The 21,828-nt window shown below is 45.6% G+C and overlaps 1 protein-coding gene and 1 pseudogene across 7 annotated transcripts in view; both read right to left on the reverse strand.

The window, feature by feature from the left end:
- The window catches only part of LOC136151408 (BOLA class I histocompatibility antigen, alpha chain BL3-7), a 154,218-nt gene that overhangs the window by 72,192 nt on the left and 60,198 nt on the right, over positions 1 to 21,828 (reverse strand). For 2 of the 7 annotated variants that reach the window (XM_065912514.1, XM_065912515.1), the window contains exon 7: positions 16,731 to 16,778. The exons of 4 other annotated variants lie outside the window; for them this stretch is intronic. In XM_065912514.1, coding sequence (XP_065768586.1) covers positions 16,731 to 16,778 — 48 coding nt within the window. Of the gene's footprint in view, positions 1 to 13,251; positions 16,567 to 16,730; positions 16,779 to 21,828 lie in introns of those variants that run through there. One more of the 7 variants, XM_065912513.1, reaches the window with a different exon arrangement.
- On the reverse strand, positions 13,252 to 19,949 carry LOC136151412 (BOLA class I histocompatibility antigen, alpha chain BL3-7-like; annotated as a pseudogene).

The raw sequence follows: 21,828 nt of genomic DNA on the forward strand, positions 1-21,828 counted from the left end.
CTCCACTATCTTGCCTGGAGAATTCCAGGGACGGGGGTGTCTGGTGGCTGCTGTCTATGGGGTCGCACACAGTCAGACACGACTAAAGCGACTTAGCCGCAGCAGCAGTTGGGCATCCCACTTGTTATTAAACTATGTCCTAAACCACACTGTTTCTCTCCACTCTCAAAGATACCTCTTTGAGATTCATTCTCTCGGTATTCTTTAAATTGTTAAAAGAAATTTTCATTGTGGTAAAAATACATGATATTTACCATCTTTACTCTTTTTAAATGTATAATTCATTAATGTTCAGTTCAGTTCAGTCGCTCAGTCATGTCCGACTCCTTGCAATCCCACAGACTGCAGCACGCCAGGCTTCCCTGTCCATCACCAATTCCCGGAATTGCTCAAACTCATGGCCTTCGAGTTGGTGATGCCATCAAGCCATCTCATCCTCTCTCATCCCCTTCTCCTCCTGCCTTCAATCTTTCCCAGCATCAGGGTCTTTTTCAATGAGTCAGTTAATCATTAGTCATTAATGTTAAGTATATTTAAATAACTATGCAATTGATTTCCAGAGTTTTTCCATTTTTAAAAACTGAAACTCTATACCCATTAAACAGCAGCTCCTCATTTCCCCCTCCTCTCAAACCCTGGCAACCACTAATCTACTTTCTGTTCCTATGGATTTGACTACTTGAGAGACCTCATGTACATGGAATCATATATTACTTGTCTCTTTGTGACTGGCTTATTTCACTTACCCTAATGTCCTCAAGGTTCATCCATGATATAGTACGTGGCACAATTTCCTTCCTTTTTTAGGTTGGATAGTATTCCATTGTCTGCATATGCCACATTCTGTTTCTCCATTCATCCATCGATTGGTGTTTGGGGTTGTTCCTACATCCCATCTGTGGTGAATAATGATGCTATGAACATGAGAGTGCAAAGATCTCTTTGAGATTCTGCTTTTAATTCTTTGGAGAGTGGGAATGCTACCATATGGTAATTATATTTTTGATTTTTTGAGGAAATGCCACACTTGTACCCTCAATGTTTTGAGATACTCTCCCAAAGTTCTTTTTACCTCACTGTTAGATATGAAATACCTTTTTACCATCTGGAGACCTCTGTCTGTGACTCTATTTTAGTCTGGGTTCCATTCTTAGACTATCATGTGGTTTGGACATAGATTCCCTCCCCAGTGTCCCTGCCTGGTGTGAATGACACACACAGGAGCAAGGAGCTCTGAGAAGTCACAGCCACGCTCAGAACCTAAGGACACATGAGAGAGAAAGAAAGAGGTTTCTAGTTTGAGAATCCCCTTCTTTATGATTGAATTCTCTGAGTCCTTTCTCTGAAGAAAGAAGTATATCTGAAAATTCTTCTGCCCTAGTTTTGATTGCAGGACTGATTGGCTTTTCATCCCAGCACTTCTTCCGGGGTACCTGGAGATAATGACGTCACAGTGAGAACTCCTGAGAGAAAGGTATGATTTCCCACCATCACCACCTGCACATACACACGAGCACTAACAATAGACCAAACACACAGAGAGGAAAAGATGGTTTTCCAAGTGGTCGGTTTCAAGCTCAGAGTCAAAGAGTAGAATACAGAGTTCTGAAGAAAGGGTCATGATCCAAGGATTCTCTACCCACCAATGTGTCATTTATGAACAGTATTCAGAAAGAAAGTAAGCCATTTTCCTCCTTTGAAGTTCTTTGAAACATGCTACTGATACTACAAGCTCTAAAGATATTACCTGAGGATATGAACTAGACAAACTAAAATTAAGCTTTAAATACACATTTTTAAAAGCATTAAATTTAAAATTGAGGTATAGCTGGGCACATATATAAACTAAATCCAAAATGAAAAAAGTCTGAGATTTTGAACTTATTATCAAATAGGATTAGATTCAAGGCAAGAAAAATTGTTAATGAAACAGAGGCTATTTTATGGAACTAAAGATTATAATCATCAACTAAGATGTAGCTCACCTTAAGGATCATACAGGGATAAAACATCAAAATATAAAAAGCAATATGCGTGCATGCAAAGTCGCTTCAGTCCTGTTATTCTTTGCCACCCTATCTACAGTAGCCTGCCAGGCTCTTCTGTCCGTGGGATTCTCCTGGCAAGAATACTGGAGTCGGTTCACATGCCCTCCTCCTCCTGACCCAGGGATCAACCTTGCGTCTCTATGTCTTCTACATTACCAGGTGGGTTCTTTACCACTAGTGCCACTAGAAAAGATCTAATATATATATATAGATGTATTAAGTTTATATAGTTTCCTTTTAGCAATGAATTCTTGCCCATAAGTGTATTCTCACTATGAGAATAGAAGAAAAATGGGCAGAAACTCATTGCTAAAAGGAAGCATTGGGTGACTTTTTTTCTAGCCTATGACATATCAAAATCAAAAAATCAGCATCAATACAAAATACCTATTAACATAATCACTAAGGAAAACCTCGTGGACATATATCAAATTCTATTTCAAGGACAGAGAGAATGTAGCTTCAGTTTGAATGTTTGAAACTGTCCAGAAATTCACACCATACAACACAGAAAGCCTCAGTAAAGTCCAAAACAGTGAATTGGCGGCAAACTCATCTAATCACAAGAGTTAAAAACTGTGAAACATTAGAGTATTAGAAAGTGCCCCTCCCCCCACCAGCCCCACTGACAGAAGAAGAAGGTGAGGAGCGTCTCTGAAGAGGCTCTTACCTGGAGGAGAGTGCATGCACGCTTTTTATATTTTGATGTTTTATCCCTCCTTGCCCTCGTCCTGGCTTACCTGTGCTGGATCCCGTCACCTGCTGCCCACAGGACCGTCCTGGCATCGGGCTGGTTACAGACAAACCGTCAGTTCTGGCGTCTTGGTCTCTGGAGTCGAAGCTGCTCAGCACGGCCTTGCCTCAGCCCTCCCTGCTTTGTCACCACCGACCCTCCAGAGCACACCGACCCCCACACACCAGCCCTGAGGCGGGGGGGTCACAGTGAGGTTGGACCACGTGGGCCAAGGTTCTCTCTCTACCCCTCAGCTCACTTCCCACACAAGGACAACAGAGATTAGCAGGGGCAGGGAAGTCATGGACTGGCACTGCCCCTCATCAGGGTGAGAGGTTTAGGTCACCAGAGCATAGACCTCATGTCCCCAGCCGGGGGCGCCGCTCCTGGCACACAGTAGTTTCTCCATCAGTTCCCTCCCTCCTGGAAGCTGTTTCCCAACAACTAAGTATAGACTATGTTGCACTGACAGGTCATTCTACCCAGCTGTGATTCCCTTGGTGTGGCACTCACTGAGACCCAGTACCCAGCCTGACATATAGTGACCACATAAGAAATGATTGGTAAATCAGTGTGGGGTTTTCTTCAGCTGACTAATACATGCATAAAGTCTAAAAAGTTCATATGACATAAAGGGTTGCAGTGAAAAGTAAATTTCCTCCTCCATCCCATCCAAAATCTTTCCACATTCCTTCCCTGGATAAGGTAAGTGTTACAGTTTAGACAGTCTTCTAGAGAGCGAGTCCATTTTGTAAGGTATTTATCATACATTCTATCTGCAACTTTGTTATCAATTAGCAATATATTCTGAGACTATTCTATTTTTAAAATACAAAAGTGGTTCAGTTTAGATATTGATAATATGATTCTCCACTGTTGATTTTAAAAATTTAAGTATAGGAAAAATCCTCCATCTTTCATAATAAGAGAATTTTTGTCTAGACAAAGTCATCCAGATTTAAAATATACTCATTCTCCAATCTTTATGAGGCTACTTGTCTTCGTGGTTAATTTCTGGCTAATATAATGGAGCAGATGTAAATTTTTGAATTTTGATCTTCAAGGGAAGAAACTTTTCCTCCTTCCCTGCTTTCCCTTGATTCTCCCAAACCATGAACGTGTTCTTAGGTTCCTCGCGTCATGCCAATAAGAGCAACGTCCCAGGGAGAGCAGAGAGGAAAGGTCACGGGAACCTGGACGCCTGGACAACCTCTTGTTGCAGGGCCGCCCTAACGTTAAGGTGTTAGTCGCTCAGTCGTGTCTGACTCTTTGTAACCCCATGGACTGTAGCCTTCCAGTCTCCTCTGTCCATGAATACTGGAGTGGGTTTCCACGTCCTTCTCCAGGGCATCTTCCCAACCCAGGGATGGAACCCGAGTCTCCTGCCTCGAGGGGTGGTCTCTCTACCATCTGACACCAGGGAAGCCCACGCAGCCCCGCGGGGCCACCCTCGCAGCCCCGGAACTCCCTGCCTCACTGTCCCGGGAGACACACACCTGCTTCCCTCCTGGGAGACCCGTGTTACTTGGGTTCTACTGCACACAGTGAGTTGATACGGATCGGGAGAACAGGATTCTCAGGAGTGTGTGCTCGCGATGGTCTGTTCTGAGATGAGCAGAGATGTATTTGAGCATAGTGTCACCCTTGGCTCCTGGGACATTACTATGAGCGGGAGGAAGGGAGAGCTGGGCTGGGGGTGGGGGGCGGCACGGGGCGACTGGAGATGTCACCCTCCTCATCTTCCCAGCCGTGGGGTCTGATGGGGGAGGGTTAGGGTCACCAGGTATCCGTTTGGGGTGTTTGTCTCTTCACTTTCCTTCCTGTCCTTTTACAGACAGCTTCCTTCACATTCCAGACAGGAGGAGCATCTGCTGGTGGTCTGTTCCTCCTCATCCTCCTGTCTGAGGGCAGGGCCTGGGGAGGCTGAGACCTAGAGGAGGGACTTCTCAGGGAGAGAAGGAATGCGGGTCACTTATCCTCCTTCTGGAATCTCTGCTTCCCCAGTTGGCCTGGACAGTCATCCTGAGACAGCTGAATCCCCAGCATAAGTGAGGCATATGGGGGAAAGAAAATAATGTGCATCCACGGGTCCCTCATATCGTTTTTCCCTGTGATCCCACAATGTACATTTATTAATCTACTAATTGTTACCAGAGAGTCAGTAGTCCAACTGATGTTCCAAAAGTGAGTATTGTATGGAGCTATTGCTACCAGAGGAGGGAACGCTGGGTCACCTTAGATCTGCCCACCACAGGATGACTTTGGGATCATTTGACCACGTGGCTTCTCAGAGAACTAAGGGTAGGAATGCAGAGACTTAAATAAGCAGAGAGTTCAAGTCCAAGGTTTTGGGACACACTCCACAGGTATCCAGATCAAAATTATGTTCCACAAATACTAGTGCAACCTTTCAGGTTATTTGGAAATAAAAGAGAGAACTTTGTAGGTAGAAACATAAAGGTAGGAAATGAAAAGAAAGTAGCCAGGTTGAGAGTTACAGTTGCCTCATTATCACTGGCAACTATCATGCCAGTCTGTGCAAGAACCACAGTGGAGAATTAACTGGTATATGATGTGATCACCACGGTTGCATCCTTTAAGTCTTTGAGGATGACATTAACCTCTTTCATTATCCCCAGGACACAATATTGCTTTTAATACTCTGTCTTGGTTGAGCTTTGAAGGCTTTTTCAGGGCCTTCCACTAAACTTTTCTCACTAAAAGTTTTTTTACACCACGCACACACCCACACAAAAATCAACATGCGGGTTCTTGCCAGCTCTAAATACCTCTCTAGCCGTGACTCTAGGTGGAGAAATTGCCACGAAGAGGATGTATAGATACAGAGAAGCCGTGAGATATATATGGCCCTAAGATAGGATGCACATTATTCTCTGTTCCCCATATGCCTCACTTATACTGGGGATTCGTAATTACAGGAAGGTATCAGGGTCAAATATGACTTGTATCCACAGACCTAGAAGGATCTAGATTTTCCCGTTCATCAGTGAGTGAAATAAGAACAATGACCATTGGCCCACATGGAATGATGTGGGGAATTACTGTTGACCACAACTGCTCCGTATTGCAGGTGTGTCCTCAGGGAACTTAGGTTGTCTTCAGCAAGTGAGTTCTGGGTGTGAGAATTGGGTCTGGGGTGGAAACTAGATAAGGGATGGTAACTTTTTATTAGGCAGCTGATCTCAGCCTTCAACTCATTCATTTTTGATCTATTAATATAATACTAAGCAACACTCCTGTTGCCTGTCTATCTACCTTGCCTCCAGAAACATGATGATCTATTAACCATTTCCATAAACCCCTTACAGTTAGAATATCCTGTTTCCATCCTGACATTGTTGGTTAATTCAAAAATTTGGTCCTTGTTTCTGCCTTGCTGTCACCTCTTCCCCTGCTTTCTGGGATCCTGTTATCCCCACTGCTGCTATAGTGTTATCTCCTAGATCAGCTCTGCCTACACAGGACAGCGAGGTTAATACTGCTCACTTGTTCATTCCCTATTGCCTGATAAACACTTTCCTTTTGGAAATATATACTTGGGCTTTTTTTTTTTTTTCAGTTTTGTTTTTATACCAGCATGCCTACTTCTCTGAGTTTTTTCATGACTTTCTGTTCAATTGCCATGGTGGTTCTGGCATCACTGCTTCATTTAACGTGAGCCGTAGCACTTGTTGTGGCAGAGGGGCTGGAAGTTAAGTATGAACCATGCTGTGTACGGCCACCTAAGACGGATGGGTCACTGTGGAGCGTTCTGACAGAACGTGATCCACTGAAGGAGGGAACGGCAAACCACCCCAGTATACTTGCCATGAGAACCTCATGAACTGTATTAAAAGACAAAAAGATATGACAATGAAAGATGAGTCCCCCAGGTTGGAAGGTGTCCGATATACTACAGGGGAAGAGAGGAGAACTACTAATAGCCCCGGAAAGAATGAAGCGGCTGGGCCAAAGCGGAAGTGATGCTCAGTTGTGGATGTCAGGGGATGAAAATTAAATCTGATGCTGAAAAGAACAGTATTGTATGAGAACCTGGAATATCAGGTCTATGAATCAACGTATATTGGACACGGTCAAGCAGGAGATGGTAAGAATAAACATCAACATCTTAGGAAGCAGTGAACTTAAATGGATGGGAATGGGAAAATTTAATTCAAATGACCTATATATCTACTACTGTGGGCAAGAATCCCATAGAAGTAATGGAGTAATTCTCATTATCAACAAAGGAGTCTGAAATATAGTAATTGGGAGCAACCTAAAAATGACAGAATGATCTCGGTTTGTTTCCAAGGCAAGCCATTCAACATCATGGTAATCCAAGTGTATGCCCCTACTGTTGATGCTGAAGAAGCTGGTGTTGTTCAGTTCTATAAAGACTTAGGCGACCTTCTAGAACTAACACCATAAAAAAAAAATGTATTCATCATTGGGGATTGGAATGCAAAAGTAGGAAGTCAAGGGTCACCTGGAGTAACAGCAAGTTTGGCCTTGGAGTACAAAGTGAACCAGGGCAAAGGCTAACTGAATTCTACCTAGAGAACGCACTGGTCATAGCAAAGACCTTTCTTTTCAACAACACAAGAGACGACTTTACACATGGACATCACCAAATGGTCAATACTGAAATCAAATTGATTATATTCCTTGTAGTTGAAGATGGAGAAGCTGTATACTGTCAGCAAAAACAAAACCTGGAGATGACTGTGGCTCAGATAATCAGCTTCTTATAGGAAAATTCAGGCTTAAGCCAAAGAAAGTGGGAAAACCACTAGGCCAGTCCGATATGACTTAAATCAAATCCCCTACAAATATGCAGTGGAGATGATGAATAGATTCAAGGGATTAGATCTAGTAAACAGTGAGCCTGAAGAACTAGGGACAGAGGTCTGTAATACTGTACAGGAGCAGTGAACAAGACCATCCCAAGGGAAAAAAAAAGCAAGGAGGCAAATGGTTATCTGAGGATTCTTTACAAATAGTTGAAGAAAGAAGTGAAAAGCAAGGGAAAAAGGGAAAGTTGCACCCAACTAAATGCAGAGTTCCGAAGAATAACAAGGAGAAACAAGAAGGACTTCTTCAATGAACAATGCTTAAAAATAGAGGAAAACAACAGAAGGGGAAAGGCTAGAGATCTCTTCAGAAGAATCTGAAATATCAAGGGAACATTTTCCCCAAAGGTGGGCACAATAAGAGAGAGAAACGGCTGAGACCTAGTGTAAGCAGAAGAGATAAAAAAGAGATGGAAAGAATACATGGAAGAACTGTAAGAAAAAGAGCTGGATATCCATGATGATGTGGTCAGACAGCCAGAGCCAGACATTTTGGAGTGTGAAGTCAAGCAGGCCTTTCAAAACACTATTTTCAATATAGCTAGTCAATGCAATGGAATTCCAGGAGAGCTATTCATAACCCTAAAAGATGATGCTCTCAAAGTGTTGCACTCAATACATTAGCAAATCTGGAAGACCCAGCCGTGGCCACAGGACTGGGAGAGGTTAATTGTCATCCCAGGTCCCAAGAAGGGCAGTACTAAAGAATGTTCAAGCCATCACACAGTTGTACTCATCTCCCATGCAGATGCTCAGGGTGAATTTAGAAAAGGCAGAGGAACCAGAGGTCAAAGTGCCAACATCCATTGGATCATAGAAAAAGCAAAAGAATTTCACATAAACATGTACTTCTGCTTCATTGACAACACTAAAGCCATTGACTGTGTGAACCACAACAAACTGTGGAAAATTCTCAAAGAGATGGGCATACCAGTCCACCTTACTTGCCTCCTGCAAAACCTGTATGCAGGCCAAAAAGCAACATTAAAACTGAACGTGGAACATCAGACTGATTCCAAATCAAGAAAGGAGTACATCATGGCTGTATATTGTCATCCTGCTTATTTAACTTATATGCAGAGTATATCATGTGAAATTTCAGGTTGGATGAAGCACAAGCTGGAATGAAGATTGCAGGGAGAAATATCAATAACCTCAGATATGCAGATGACACCACCCTTATGGCAGAACGTGAAGAGAAACTAAAGAAACTCATGATGAAGGTGAAAGAAGAGTTAAAAAGCTGAATTAAAACTCAACATTCAAAAAACTAAGATCATGGCATGTGGTCCCATCACTTCATGACAAATAGATGGGGAAACAATAGACACAGTGACAGACTTTATTTTCTTGGGCTCCAAAATCACTGCAGATGCTGACTGCAGCCATGAAATTAAAAGATGCTTACTCCTTTGAGGAAAAGTTATGACCAACCTAGAGAGCATATTAAAAAGCAGAGACATTACTTTGCCAACAAAGGTCCATCTAGTCAAAGCTATGGTTTATCCAGTTATCATATAGGGATGTGAAAGTTGGACCATAAAGAATGCTTAGTGTCAAAGAATTGATGCTTTTGAACTGTGGTGTTGGAGAAGACTCTTGAGAGTCTCTTGGACTGTAAGGAGATCAAACCAGCCAATCCTAAAGGAAATCAATCCTGATTATTCACTGGAAGGACTGATGCTGAAGCTGAAGCTCCAATACTTTGGCCACCTGATGCAAAGAGCCGACTCATTAGAAAAGACCCCGATTCTGGGTAACATTGAAGTCAGGAGGAGAAGGGAATGACAGAGGATGAGATGGTTGGATGGCACCACTGACTCAATGGATATGAGTTTGCCCAAGCTCCGGGAGATGGTGAAGGACAGGCAAGTCTATTGTGCTGCAATCCACGGGGTCGAAAAGAGTCAGACAACTCACAAAGAGTCGGATGAGCAACTGAACAACAACCCATGCTAGTAAGGTCATGTTTAAAATCTTGCCTGCAAGCCTCAGAATAATGCGAACCAAGAAGTTCCAGATGTACAAGCTGGGTTTAGAAAAGGCAGAGGAACCAGACTTCAAATTGTCAACATTCACTGGATCACAGAGAAAACAAGGGAATTTCAGAGAAACATCTACCTCTGTTTCATCGACTACACTAAAACCTTTGACTGTGGATCATAACAAACTGTGGAAAGCTCTGTGGTAACCTTGTCATACTTTCTCAATCCTGAGTCACTCTGTTGTCCTACACAATGTTCTAATTATTGCTTCTTGACCCGCATACAGGTTTCTCAGGAGACAGATAAGGTGGTCTGGTCCTCCCATCTTTTTAAGAGCTTTCCACAGAAATATTTCCTCTTCTTGGGCTCAAAAATCACTGCAGAGAGTGACTGCATCCATAAAATCAGAATACAATTACTTCTTGGCAGGAAAGCTGTGACAATCTTAGACAGTGTGTTGAAAAGTAGAGACATCACTCTGCCAACAAAGGTTTGTATAGTCAAGGCTATGGTCCTGACTTCTCCCTCTGAAATATTGCCTACGTTTATGTTTTGGCCTAAACATTGATTCTCTTGGTACTCTACTTATGGAAACTTTTTACACTTAATCTATTATTTTTATTTGCTTTCACTGGACAAGTAAGCCTTAAAACCAGGCCAACCATGTTACTAAAAGTAGAATCTCCAAGGCCTTTTTTTTTTCAATCCCGCTATTTTTCTGGCACCAGGGTAGCTGTCAGAATAGAAGTCCACCTAAACCAGTGATACTTTATCTCTTCTGTGAGCCAGTGCTGGTTTGTGACATGCTTGTCATCAGTTCACAATAAGAAAAATACAGACATTGACAGTGAGCATAAGCAAGTTAACGACCTTGCCCCAGACTGGTAATTGCCAAGAAAAAGATGAGCATTTTTATCATGTCATTGAATCTTCTAAGACTGTTGGATTATTAGACCTCATGGACTAGAGATTATATCTTGGCGTCTAAACTAGTACTTAAAAGACTTTTGTGTGGGTCACATGTAAATCAATCAATTTTATAGATATGTATGTACATAAAAATGTACATACAAAGAAATACAAAAGTTCAGTTCAGTCGCTGAGTCATATCCAACTTTTGCAACCCCATGGACTGTAGCACAGCAGGCATCCCTGTCCAACACCAACTCCCAGAGCTTGCTCAAACTCATATCCATCGAGTCGGTGATGCCATCCAACCTTCTAATCCTCTGTCATCCCCTTCTCCTCCTGCCTTCAATCTTGCCCAGCATCAGAATCTTTTCCAGTGAGTCAGTTCTTCCCATCAGGTGGCCAGAGTATTGGAACTTCAGCTTCATAATCAGTCCTTCCAATGAATATTCAGGACTGATTTCCTTTAGGATGAACTGGTTGGATCTCCTTGCAGTCCAAGGGACTCTCAAGAGTCTTCTCCAACACCACTGTTCAAGAGCATCAATTCTCTGGTGCTCAACCTTCTTTATGGTCCAACTCTCACATCACTATATGACTACTAGAAAAACCATAACTTTGACTAGATGAACCTTTGTTGGCAAGGCAAAGTCTCTGGTTTTGAATATGCTGTCTAGGTTGGCCATAGCTTTTCATCCAGGCAGCAAGCATCTTTCAATTTCATGGCTGCAGTCACCATCTGCAGTGATTTTGAAGCCCCCCAAATAAACTCTGCCACTGTTTCCATTGTTCCTCATTTATTTCCCATGAAATGATGGGACGGGATCCCATGATCTTAGTTTTCTGAATGTTGAGCTTTAAGCCAACATTTTTACTCTCCTCTTTCACTTTCATCAAGAAGCTCCTCAGTTCCTCTTTGCTTTCTGCCATAAGGGTGGTGTCATCTGCATATTTGTGGTTATTGATATTTCTTCCTGCAATCTTGATTCCAGCTTGTGTTTCATCCAGCCCAGCATCTTGCACGACGTACTCTGCATATAGGGCTTCCCTGATAGCTCAGTTAGTAAAGAATCCACCTGCAATGCAGGAGACCCCAGTTTGATTCCTGGGTCGGGAAGATCCACTGGAAAAGGGACAGGCTACCTACTCCAGTGTTCTTGGGCTTCCATTTTGACTCAGCTGGTAAAGAATATGCCTGTAATGCAGGAGACCTGGGTCCGATTCCTGGGTTGGCAGATTCCCCTGGAGAAGGGAAAGGCTACCCACTCTAGTGTTCTGGCCTAGAGAATTCCATGGACAGTCCATGGGGTCGCAGAGAGTCAGACATGACTGAGCCACTTTCACTTTCACCATTCACTCTGCATATAAGTTAAAAGAGTAGGGTGACAATATGTAGCCTTGACATACTCTTTTCCCAATTTGGAACCAGTCTGTTGTTCCATGTCCGGTTCTGATTGTTGCCTCTTGACCTGCATATGGGTTTCTCAGGAGGCAGGTAAGATGTTCTGGTATTCCCATCTCTTGAGGAATTGTCCACACTTCATTGTGATCCACACAGTCAAAGATTTTGGTGTAGTCAATAAAGCCGAAGTAGATGTTTTTCTGGAATTCTCTTGCTTTTTCTATGATCTAACAGATGTTGCCACTTTGATCTCTGCTTCCTCTGCCTTTTCTAAATCTAGCTTGTACATCTGGAAGTTCTAGGTGTGCATACTGTTGAAGCCTAGCTTGGAGAATTTTGAGCATTACTTTGCTAGCATGTGAGATGGGTGCTATTGTGCAGTAGTTTGAACGTTCTTTGGCATTGCCTAAATTAAAAAAGTTAACATGCAATAAACTGTCAGTATATGTGTATGGGTCCCATGAAGACTTATAGATCTTCTTTTTTAAGCCTGGAAAGAGACAACGGCAGCTGGAGGACATTTTGAGTAATCATTTCATCACTCAGAAGTGCACTCCCCTTATCTGAGAGTATACACTAGAGTAGACAGGAACCGGCCCTCATAAGGGAACGTCACAGAAGAAGTTGAAAGACATCAGTGAGTCATTGGTCCAACATGACTGGTTACAATGTAGCAGACCAAGTTCTGATCTAGTTCACGACTCAAAAAATTGAAATTTGTCATTCTTTTCCGCTCCCTCACTCTCCTTCTCCAACCCCAGAATCTGTACCCTCTTCCCAAATGAGGGGAATTTCACACTTGATGATCTTGGTAGAAGGCAAACACCTTCCTCCATTAGACAGAAAACCTTGCTTCCTCAATATTCCTGCAGGTAGAAAGAGGCTGAGGCCCCACCAAGCAGGTGACCACATGCTGGACTCTTACTTAGGACATGGTGCCACAGAGAGACGGGAACCTCACCAGATGCTTTAGGCACACATGGCAGGCGTGGCAGAGGCGGCCGTGTGTCGTCCAGGCGTCAGAGCAGCAGAGAGCAGGTCTAGTCACGGGGTCCTTGTCCAGCATCAGGGCTGACGGTGCTGTGAACAGTGGTGTCTGTGCTCACCTGCGGGGAAGGGGTTCCTGTGCGGGACCCGACCCGGGTGGGGTGAGGATTCTGTTTTCGGGTGTGGCTCAGGACTGGTCAGTGGTTTTCCCTGAAATAAACCCCAAACCACAAGTGTGCCTGTCTCTGGTCCATTTAGAACAATTCGAAATCTTTTTTTTCCTCACCCAGAACTATCTAAAAATACCATGTAGGGAAATCTCAGAGACCAGGGATTCAGAGACTTTTCCTCGTGCTTTATTATGACTGATATACAATATTGAGTCAGTTCATGGTGTACAGTTGTTGACTTGATACACTTCTGTACTGCAAAATCATCAGTACAGAACTTTGTACTGACAACTTTGTCAGTCTGACAAAGAAGCTTTGTCTGACAACTGAATCATGTCACATCATTACCTCTTCTGCATGTGTGAAGAAAATTTAGATCTACTCTCTTAGCAACTCAGAGACTCTTTATGGTGAGCAGATAATCACTTCCTAAATTTTCAGCCTGGTGATAGCACATGGCAGAAACAACATGTAACTCGCATTAAATGTTTTACCTTTTTCCTCTCAGGAAAGAAAAACATTTAAAGGTGTGTTTAAGACCCCTCCCCACCTTAGTCATTCTCTGATCTTTAACGTTGTGGATCCCAGTGTACTCAGGACTGCTTGTAGAGATTGTTACAGAATACTCAGGACTCTTCCCAGATCCACCATCTCAGAGTGTAGGGCACAGAGTCCTGGAATCTATTATGAACAAGCTGTAAGGGGAGGCTGGTGCGCGGCCAGGTGGGAATCCAGATTTCTGTTCTCGCTATGAAATGTGTGATTTGATCAACACCAATTGTGTTATATAAGTCTATTCCAGACCTTCTGCCTCTAAGAGGAATGCAGGTGAAGGATATTCCTTCATGTCCTTTACGAAAGATCAGGACCCCTTTCCACGTGCCATCTAGACGTGGTGTCAGAATGGTGCTGTCTGCTCAGGTGTGTGGTCTGATCATTTCCCATAGTGCTGGGGATTCAGGATTCAGTCCTCTTCCTTCTCCTTCTGTAGCCAATTCTCCCCTCCCATCTGTGACCTTCTCTGTTCTCAAGGCTTTAAACATCATTTATTTGGTGTTACCTCTTCCATCTCTTTCTCCACTCAAGTCATCTCACCTAAACCCTAGACTAGTAAACACAACTCAGTTGCCACTTTCCTAAACCAAATGCTGATGGTGATGCCTCCTCAAATATGCTCCTTCCAGAGTCCCTTCATTTCCACAGTAGGGGTCCCACATGCTTACTTGCAAATCTCAAATTTTGCGGTCCTCCTTCACCCTTTCTCATAACTCAGATTTAATCCACTAGGAAATGCTGTAAAATGCATTTTCAGAATATATCAAGAATCCACTCACTCACCATCATCTTCCCTGCTCACACCCCAGACAAGCACCAGCACCCCCACCCTGGACCCTGTGCTGTTTCCTAGAGTCTCCTCTATGCCTCCCTCGCCCTTCACCTCCTGACTCTGCACAGCAGCCTAACTGACCCTCTAGAGAGCAGTCACACCGGGTCCTCCTCTGTTCACATCATCCTATAACTCCATAGCTTACTGAGATAAAATCAACACCCTTCTAATATGCTGGAGCCCCACAGGATCTGCCAGACATGGGATCTCACCATAATTCCTTTTCCTTCAGCCACAGCTGCCTCCTGGCTCTCCCTTGAACACAGACACCCTCATGCCCTCGTGCATTTGCACTGGAGGCTCCTCTGCCTGGAGAGAACCTCCCCTAGACGTCCTTGTGGACATTCCTTCATGTCCTTCACATCTTTACTTAAAGGCCACCTTCTCAATGAGGCCCACTGTCCACCCTAGTAACAGTCACCTTCCCTTCCCCACACACTGATACTCTGGGTCACCTTCCTCAGAGCACTTACCAACCTCTAAGGGAAATACTTCCCTCACTTACTGGGATCATAGTATATGCTCTGCCCCTTCTCCCTAGAACACACTGCACATGGCGGACAAGGTTAGTCTATTGTTAGTTCACTGAGTTCTCCTAGATGCAAAGTAGCGCGTCATGTCTCTGTCACACAAGAAATATCAGTTGAACGAATGGTCAGTGTAAAGCGCTTCCCTACTCTAGACATAGTCTCTTTATTAATGTGACTTCCGACCACATGCTGTCTCATGACAGTAATAGCACAACATCCATTCGCACTGACCTCAGTGCTGCCTGTATTTACTCACAGAGGCTGATCTCCCTTCCTTCCCACACCATCAGCCTGCACAACACACACAAGGCTCTTTGTCTCTTCAGAAAGGAAGGGCCTTTGCTTCTGGCTCCTGTAGTCAACCTGCTGTGATTTTATTAGGCTCTGCTTTCTAAATCCATGAGTTGAGATGGGAGCGAACAGTAGCCTTAGGAGATGTAAAGGCAGAAGAGGGGTCAGACTGCAGAGAAGAGAGAAATCCGGCAAGAATTAAGTCAAGATATGAAACTATTGGGTCCTTCCTCTTTGCAAGTTCCAGCATGTGGTTCCTTTAAAAAGATGGAGAAAAGTTGGAAAGAATCCAGCAAAATCTCTAAAAGGAGCGCAAGAGCTGGATTACTCTGAAATTTCTCTTTTGGCACTACTGAGAATCCTGTGTGCACGGACCCCTTGGATTTGTAAGGACAATGACGGGCAAAGTGACCCCTACTACTGTCAGAGATGGGATAACCTGGAGAAGAATGAGACCAGGACTCTACACATGAAAAGTAACAGTCATTACACCAAAAACAAGAATAAGCAATAACTAAATAAGCAAAATATAAACACATTAAAAAAAAGACAGGAGCTAAGGATTGGTCCAAGGCCTGATCCTAGGCTAACCATTTAAGAAATGTACTCTGCCCATGGTCCTGGAGATACAACAAGGCCCAGGTGACTTCTGAGTCCATGATCACAGGTCCTTGGTGGAACAAGGATTTAATTAAGGGACAAGGACCAAAGAATGGAGAAGAGACTCAGTCTAGGAGTGACCATGTCACAGTCCACCATGCACTGATCACTGACTGGACACAGGCCCTGTCCACACTCAGCTCCTCACAGCCTCCTCCTGTCTCTCCTGCAGCTGACTCAGCACAAAACCATGTGGGTGGATCTGGAAGGTTCTCAGTGTTTCATTTTATATCCTCTTTCAAACTTTAGGAATCCTCACGTTTATTATCCGATCTCCCTTCATGGCACCAATTAGAAAAAACAAATTCATATGTATAGATTTTAGTTTCAATAAGGAAATAAGACATCATACTCAGTGCACATGAAGCAAAGACAGGGATAGACATGGCCCAGCCCCGTCGCTGCTGGAACAGGACAGTGGACCAGGGAAAACATCAGGATGGTGGGGAGGGGCATGGTGGGCAGAGGTGGGCAGTCTCCCCATCTTCTCACGTTATGCTAATAGGAGCACAGACACATTCAGATGCAGCCGCAGAAAGAGGAGTCTGGGGATCTGACGTCACAAAGTGGGGCGGAGCATCACTCAGTCCCCACAAGGCAGCTGTCTCACTCTGTGAAAGAAAAGAATCAGGAACCAGTTCAAGTCAGTCATGTAAGGGCTGACATTCTCCACAGCCCCCCACAAGCTCGCATGTCCACTCAAAGATCCCTGCGATGCCCAATGTGTCCCCTCTGCCCCAATCTCCCTTCCAATCTAGACCCTCCAGGGTTTCACCTGTAGGAACCGTGAGAGACACATCAGAGCTCTGGGCACTGTCACTGCCTGGAGGAGAACAAGACCAGGACGTGGTCAGAACCCACAGGAGAGAAATTAGAGAAGGAACTTTGAGGAGGGTGAGCCCCCCATGGCCTCCTGTCTGCACCCTCACAAGAGTCTCAGGAATCAACCCCTCCATACTTAATTGAAGCCTGGGTGTAGGTCCGTCCTTATTCACCTGTGAGAAGAAAATATCATGTGAGAGGCCAGGGAGAAGGCTGAGTCATGAGATCCTAGAGGAACCCCTAGTCCTGGACCCCACAGATTTTCTGGAACTGTGGGCAAAACTCATGATAGGATCAGGAACAGGGAGAAGGGAGATGTGTAAGGACTGGGCCATCTGCCCTCCTGGAGGTCTGTCCTCACAAGGACCTCCCTCTGACTTTCAAGTGCTGGAAACCTGGTCCCTAACTGGAATTAGGAAGGTGAAAAATTTCTCTTTCATTTTCACACGTGCTTTAGAAAAGAAAAAATGTTAGCATCAGCTCTATACACCACACGTGTATGGAGGGTACTTTCCAGTAACCAGGCAGGTAAACGTCTACCTGGGCTTGAAACCCCCAGTGAGACAAGAAAACTCAGATCCCTCCCTCCCTTCCCTACCTCAGCGCGTCTTCCTCCAAACCACAGCTCCAGCCACCACAGCCACCACGAGGAGAACCAGGCAAAGAGTGATGCCCATGATGGGGATGGAGGTCTGAGGAGGTTCTGTGGAGGAAAGGGAAGGGCCCTGACCTCAGGCTTGAGTCCTGACCTTGCTGGACTGTACTGAAGGGCTCCTGCTTTATCTGAGAGGAAGCTCCAGCCCCATCTCCCTCCTTACCCCATCTCAGGGTGAGGGGCTCCTGGAGCCCCTCGTGCTGCACACGGCACGTGTATCTCTGCTCCTCTCCAGAAGGCACCACCAGGGCTGCCCACTTCTGGAAGGTCCTGTCCCCTGAAGGCCTGGTCTCCACAAGCTCCGTGTCTTGAGTCTGGTCCTCCCCACTGCGCTGCCAGGTCAGTGAGATCTCCTCAGGGTAGAAGCCCAGGGCCCAGCACCTCAGGGTGACCTCACGGTCAGAGATGGGGTGATGGGTCACATGTGCCTTTGGAGGGTCTGAGGAAGAATCAGAAAATTCAGTTTGTGTTACCTCCATGGGTCACTGAAGCAGCATCACGTGATCATCCTGAGAAAGGACAGAACAGTGATTTTCCCCCCCCAGCTTTACTGAGGTATACTTAACCAAAACTGTACACATTTAAAGTGTACTCCAAGTTACCTTGATATACATGTACACTGTGAGGGTAATTAATGCATTCATCAACTTACATTATGTGTGTCTGTTTGACAGGGGTGCTGTGAATGATTAAGATCTATTTTAAAGTATATAAAACAGGATTATTATTAACTATAGTCACCAGGCTGTACATCAGATCCCCAGATGTATTATGAACATTTTTACCCTCTGAGCTATGGAACATTCAAGACCAGGTTTTGAAAAAAAAAAAAAAAGCACAAGAGCTAGATAACAGCCTCATCTCAGAGATCAGGGATGATCTATATTAGTCCTTGGAAATTTCTAGAATGAGACTAGGATAGGAGCTCTAAAATGTGAGGGGGAGAATACAGACTAAAGGTCCTGAGTCTGGTGGAGGCTGAATGACTCAGAAAAGCTGGAGTCAGGCCTCCTTAGATGCTCTGAGGGTGAAAACAGGCCTTGAGAGAGAAAGTCATGGATCACAAGATGGTGGCCAGGGTCAAAGGGCACTGATGACCAGCTACTTCAGGGATGGTTTCCTGCTTCTTCCTGAAAAAAGCACTGGATTCCTTAATTGTCCTTTAGCGAACCAGGGCCACTGGTGACTGTCTTGTACAGAATATGAAAACCTAGGCGGGTCTCCTCCCTCTCCTGATAAGAACCTGGGGCGCTGTTCCCACAGGGACCCCATTTTCCTCTCCTCGTGGGAAGCCAGCTCCAGACCGCGGGGAGATCAGGGAGGCCCCGCGCCCCTCGTACCTGCGCGCAGCAGCGTGTCCTTCCCGTGCTCCAGGTGTCTGCGGAGCCACTCCACGCAGCGGCCCTCCAGGTAGTTCCTCTCTCCCTCCGCATAACCTGCCGCCTCCCACTTGCGCTTGGTGATCTGAGCCGCCGTGTCCGCCGCGGTCCAGGAGCGCAGGTCCTCGTTCAGGGCGATGTAATCTCTGCCGTCGTAGCCGAACTGCGAGAACCCGCGGAGTAGGTGCCCGTCCGGCCCCACGTAGCAGCCGTACATCCGCTGGTAGGTGTGAGACCCTGACCCGCCCCGACCACCCGCGGTGATTAAACCCAAACTGAAAATGAAACCGGGTCAAGCCCCGCCGGCTCCTCCCGGGTCGGGGTGCCGGCCGTGTTCTGCAGTGTTGGGGTGACCCTCGGACCGCAGACTCGGGGCGACCCCGGCCGATCCCTGGGGATAAGGGTCGTGACCCGGACCCGGTCCCGCGTCGCTCACCGGCCTCGCTCTGGCTGTAGTAGCCGCGCAGGGTGTTCAGGTTCACTCGGTAAGTCTGTGCGGCGTCTTTGTAGTATCTCGTGTTCCGATCCCAATACTCGGGCCCCTCCTGCTCCATCTACGGCGTTCGCGGTTCTTCCCTCGGATCCGGGGCGTCGCTGTCGAACCGCACGAACTGCGTGTCGTCCACGTAGCCGACGGTGATGAAGCGGGGCTCCCCGAGGCCGGGCCGGGACACGGTGGTGCTGAAATACCTCAGGGAGTGGGAGCCTGGGGGCGGGGAGGGGTGAGACCCGGCCCGACCCTCCTCGAGGCGCGGATCCCGGGTCCGAGGTGATGGGGCAAGGAGGGCGGAGGGGACGTAGGGCCAGTGAGATGGAAGAGGTCGAAGACCGGCCCGAACCCTGGTGGGGGAAGAAAAGAGGGGTTGGGATGCAAGGGAGGGACAGGCCGGGACCCGGGGAGGGGGCGGGTCTGGGCAGGGGCGTCGGGGTCGCTCGTCCCCTGGGGTCCTGCCCCCCAGACTCCCGGGAGGTCCCCTCGCCCCTCCCCGCAGAGGTCGTTCCCTCCCGACCCCACACTTACCAGCCCGGGTCTCGGTCAGGACCAGGGCCCCCGAGATCAGCAAGAGAAGGGTTCGCTGCCCCATGACGCGCATCCTCTAGGTCTGGGGAGAAGCAGAGTCTGGGGGGGTCGGTGGAGACTTTGTAACCGGGATCCGCGGAGACGCTGATTGGTTTTTCTAGAAAAGGAACACCCAGTGGCAATGAGAACTGGAGTCGCGTCACGAGTGTCCAAGCAGGAGGGCTAAACACAGGTTGTGAGAGAGAAAGTGAAACTCGGGGAGACTGGGAATCGCCAACCTGGAGCGTCCCAGCCGCAGACACCGCCCTTGACCCTGAGATCCTGAGCGGGCTCGCCCTCCAGGGACCTGGGACTTTGCCCTGATCCCTCCCCTTCTGCTAGGTAGGATCTTCAAGCTACCGCACAATTGCACTCATCTCACATGCTAGCAAAGTAATGCTCAAAATTCTCCAAACCAGGCTTCAACAGTACGTGAACCGTGCACTTTCAGATGTTCAAGTTGGATTTAGAAAGCCAGGGGAAATCCATGGCTGATTCATGTCAATGTATGACAAAAACCACTACAATATTGTAAAGTAATTAGTCTCCAACTAATAAAAATAAATGAAAAGAAAGAAAGAAAGAAAGAAAGAAAGAAAGCCAGGGGAGCCAGAGATCAAATTACCAGCATCCTCCAAATCATCAAAAAAGCAAGAGAGTTCCAGAAAAACATATGCTGCTGCTTTATTGACTACATCAAAGCCTTTGATCATGTGAATTACAAAAAACTGTGGAAAATTCTTCAAGAGATGGGAATATCAGACGGCCTGACCCGCCTCCTGAAAAATCTGTATGCAGGTCAAGAAGCAACAGTTAGAACTGGACATGAAACAACAGACTGGTTCCAAATTGGGAAAGGAGTGGGTCAAGGCTGTTTATTGTACCTTGCTTATTTAATTTATATGCAGAGTACATTATGGAAAATGGTGGGCTGGATGAAGTTCAAGCTGGAATCAAGACTGCCAGGAGAAATTTCAATAACCTCAGATATGCAGATGACACCACTCTTATGGCAGAAAGTGAAGAACTAAAGAGCCTCTTGATGAAAGTGAAAGAGGAGAGTGAAAAAGTTGGCTTAAAAACTCAGCATTCAGAAAACTAAGATCATGGCATCCCATCCCATCACATCCTGGCAAATAGATGAGGAAACATGAAAACAGTGAGACTTTATTTTTGGGGACTCCAAAATCACTGCAGATGATGACTGCTACCATGAAATTAAAAGACACTTGCTTTTTGGAAGAAAATCTATGACCAACCCAGATAGCACATTGAAAAAAAACATTACTTTGCTAACAAAGCTATGGTTTTTCCAATAATCATGTATGGATGTGAGTTGGACTGCAAAGAAAGTTGAGTGCTGAAGAATTGATGCTTTTGAAGTGTGGTGTTGGAAAAGACTCTTGAGAGTCCGTTGGACTGCAAGGAGAACAAACCGTCAATCTTAAACGAAATCAGTCTTGAATATTCACTGGAAGGACTGATGCTGAAGCTCCAATCCTTTGGCCACCTGATGTGAAGAACTGATTTATTAGAAAAGACCCTGGGCAAGATTGAAGGCAGGAGGAGTAGGGAATGACAGAGGATGAGATGGTTGGAGGGTATCACCAACTTGATGGACATAAGTTGAGCAAGTTTCAGGAGATGGTGATGGACAGGGAAGCCTGGTGTGCTGCAGTCCATGGGGTCACAAAGAGTCGGACACGACTGAGTGACTGAGCTGAACTGAACTCCCCTCATGCACTGAGAACTCTTTGTTCCACGTTCTCCCCAAATCCTAGCCCTGGGGCTGTTTGTGATTTTGATTAAAATATCTACACAACCTTACAAATTAGTGAGGACTCCAATGATAGTATTATGTGGCCACTTCTATGCATATTTTCCATACTATGAATAATACACTTTAAATATTTTTGTTAGTTTATTTAGAATAATATTAATAACCCATACATTTAAT

Source organism: Muntiacus reevesi, chromosome 20, assembly GCF_963930625.1.
Source record: "Muntiacus reevesi chromosome 20, mMunRee1.1, whole genome shotgun sequence".
NCBI classification, from domain to species: Eukaryota; Metazoa; Chordata; class Mammalia; order Artiodactyla; family Cervidae; genus Muntiacus; species Muntiacus reevesi.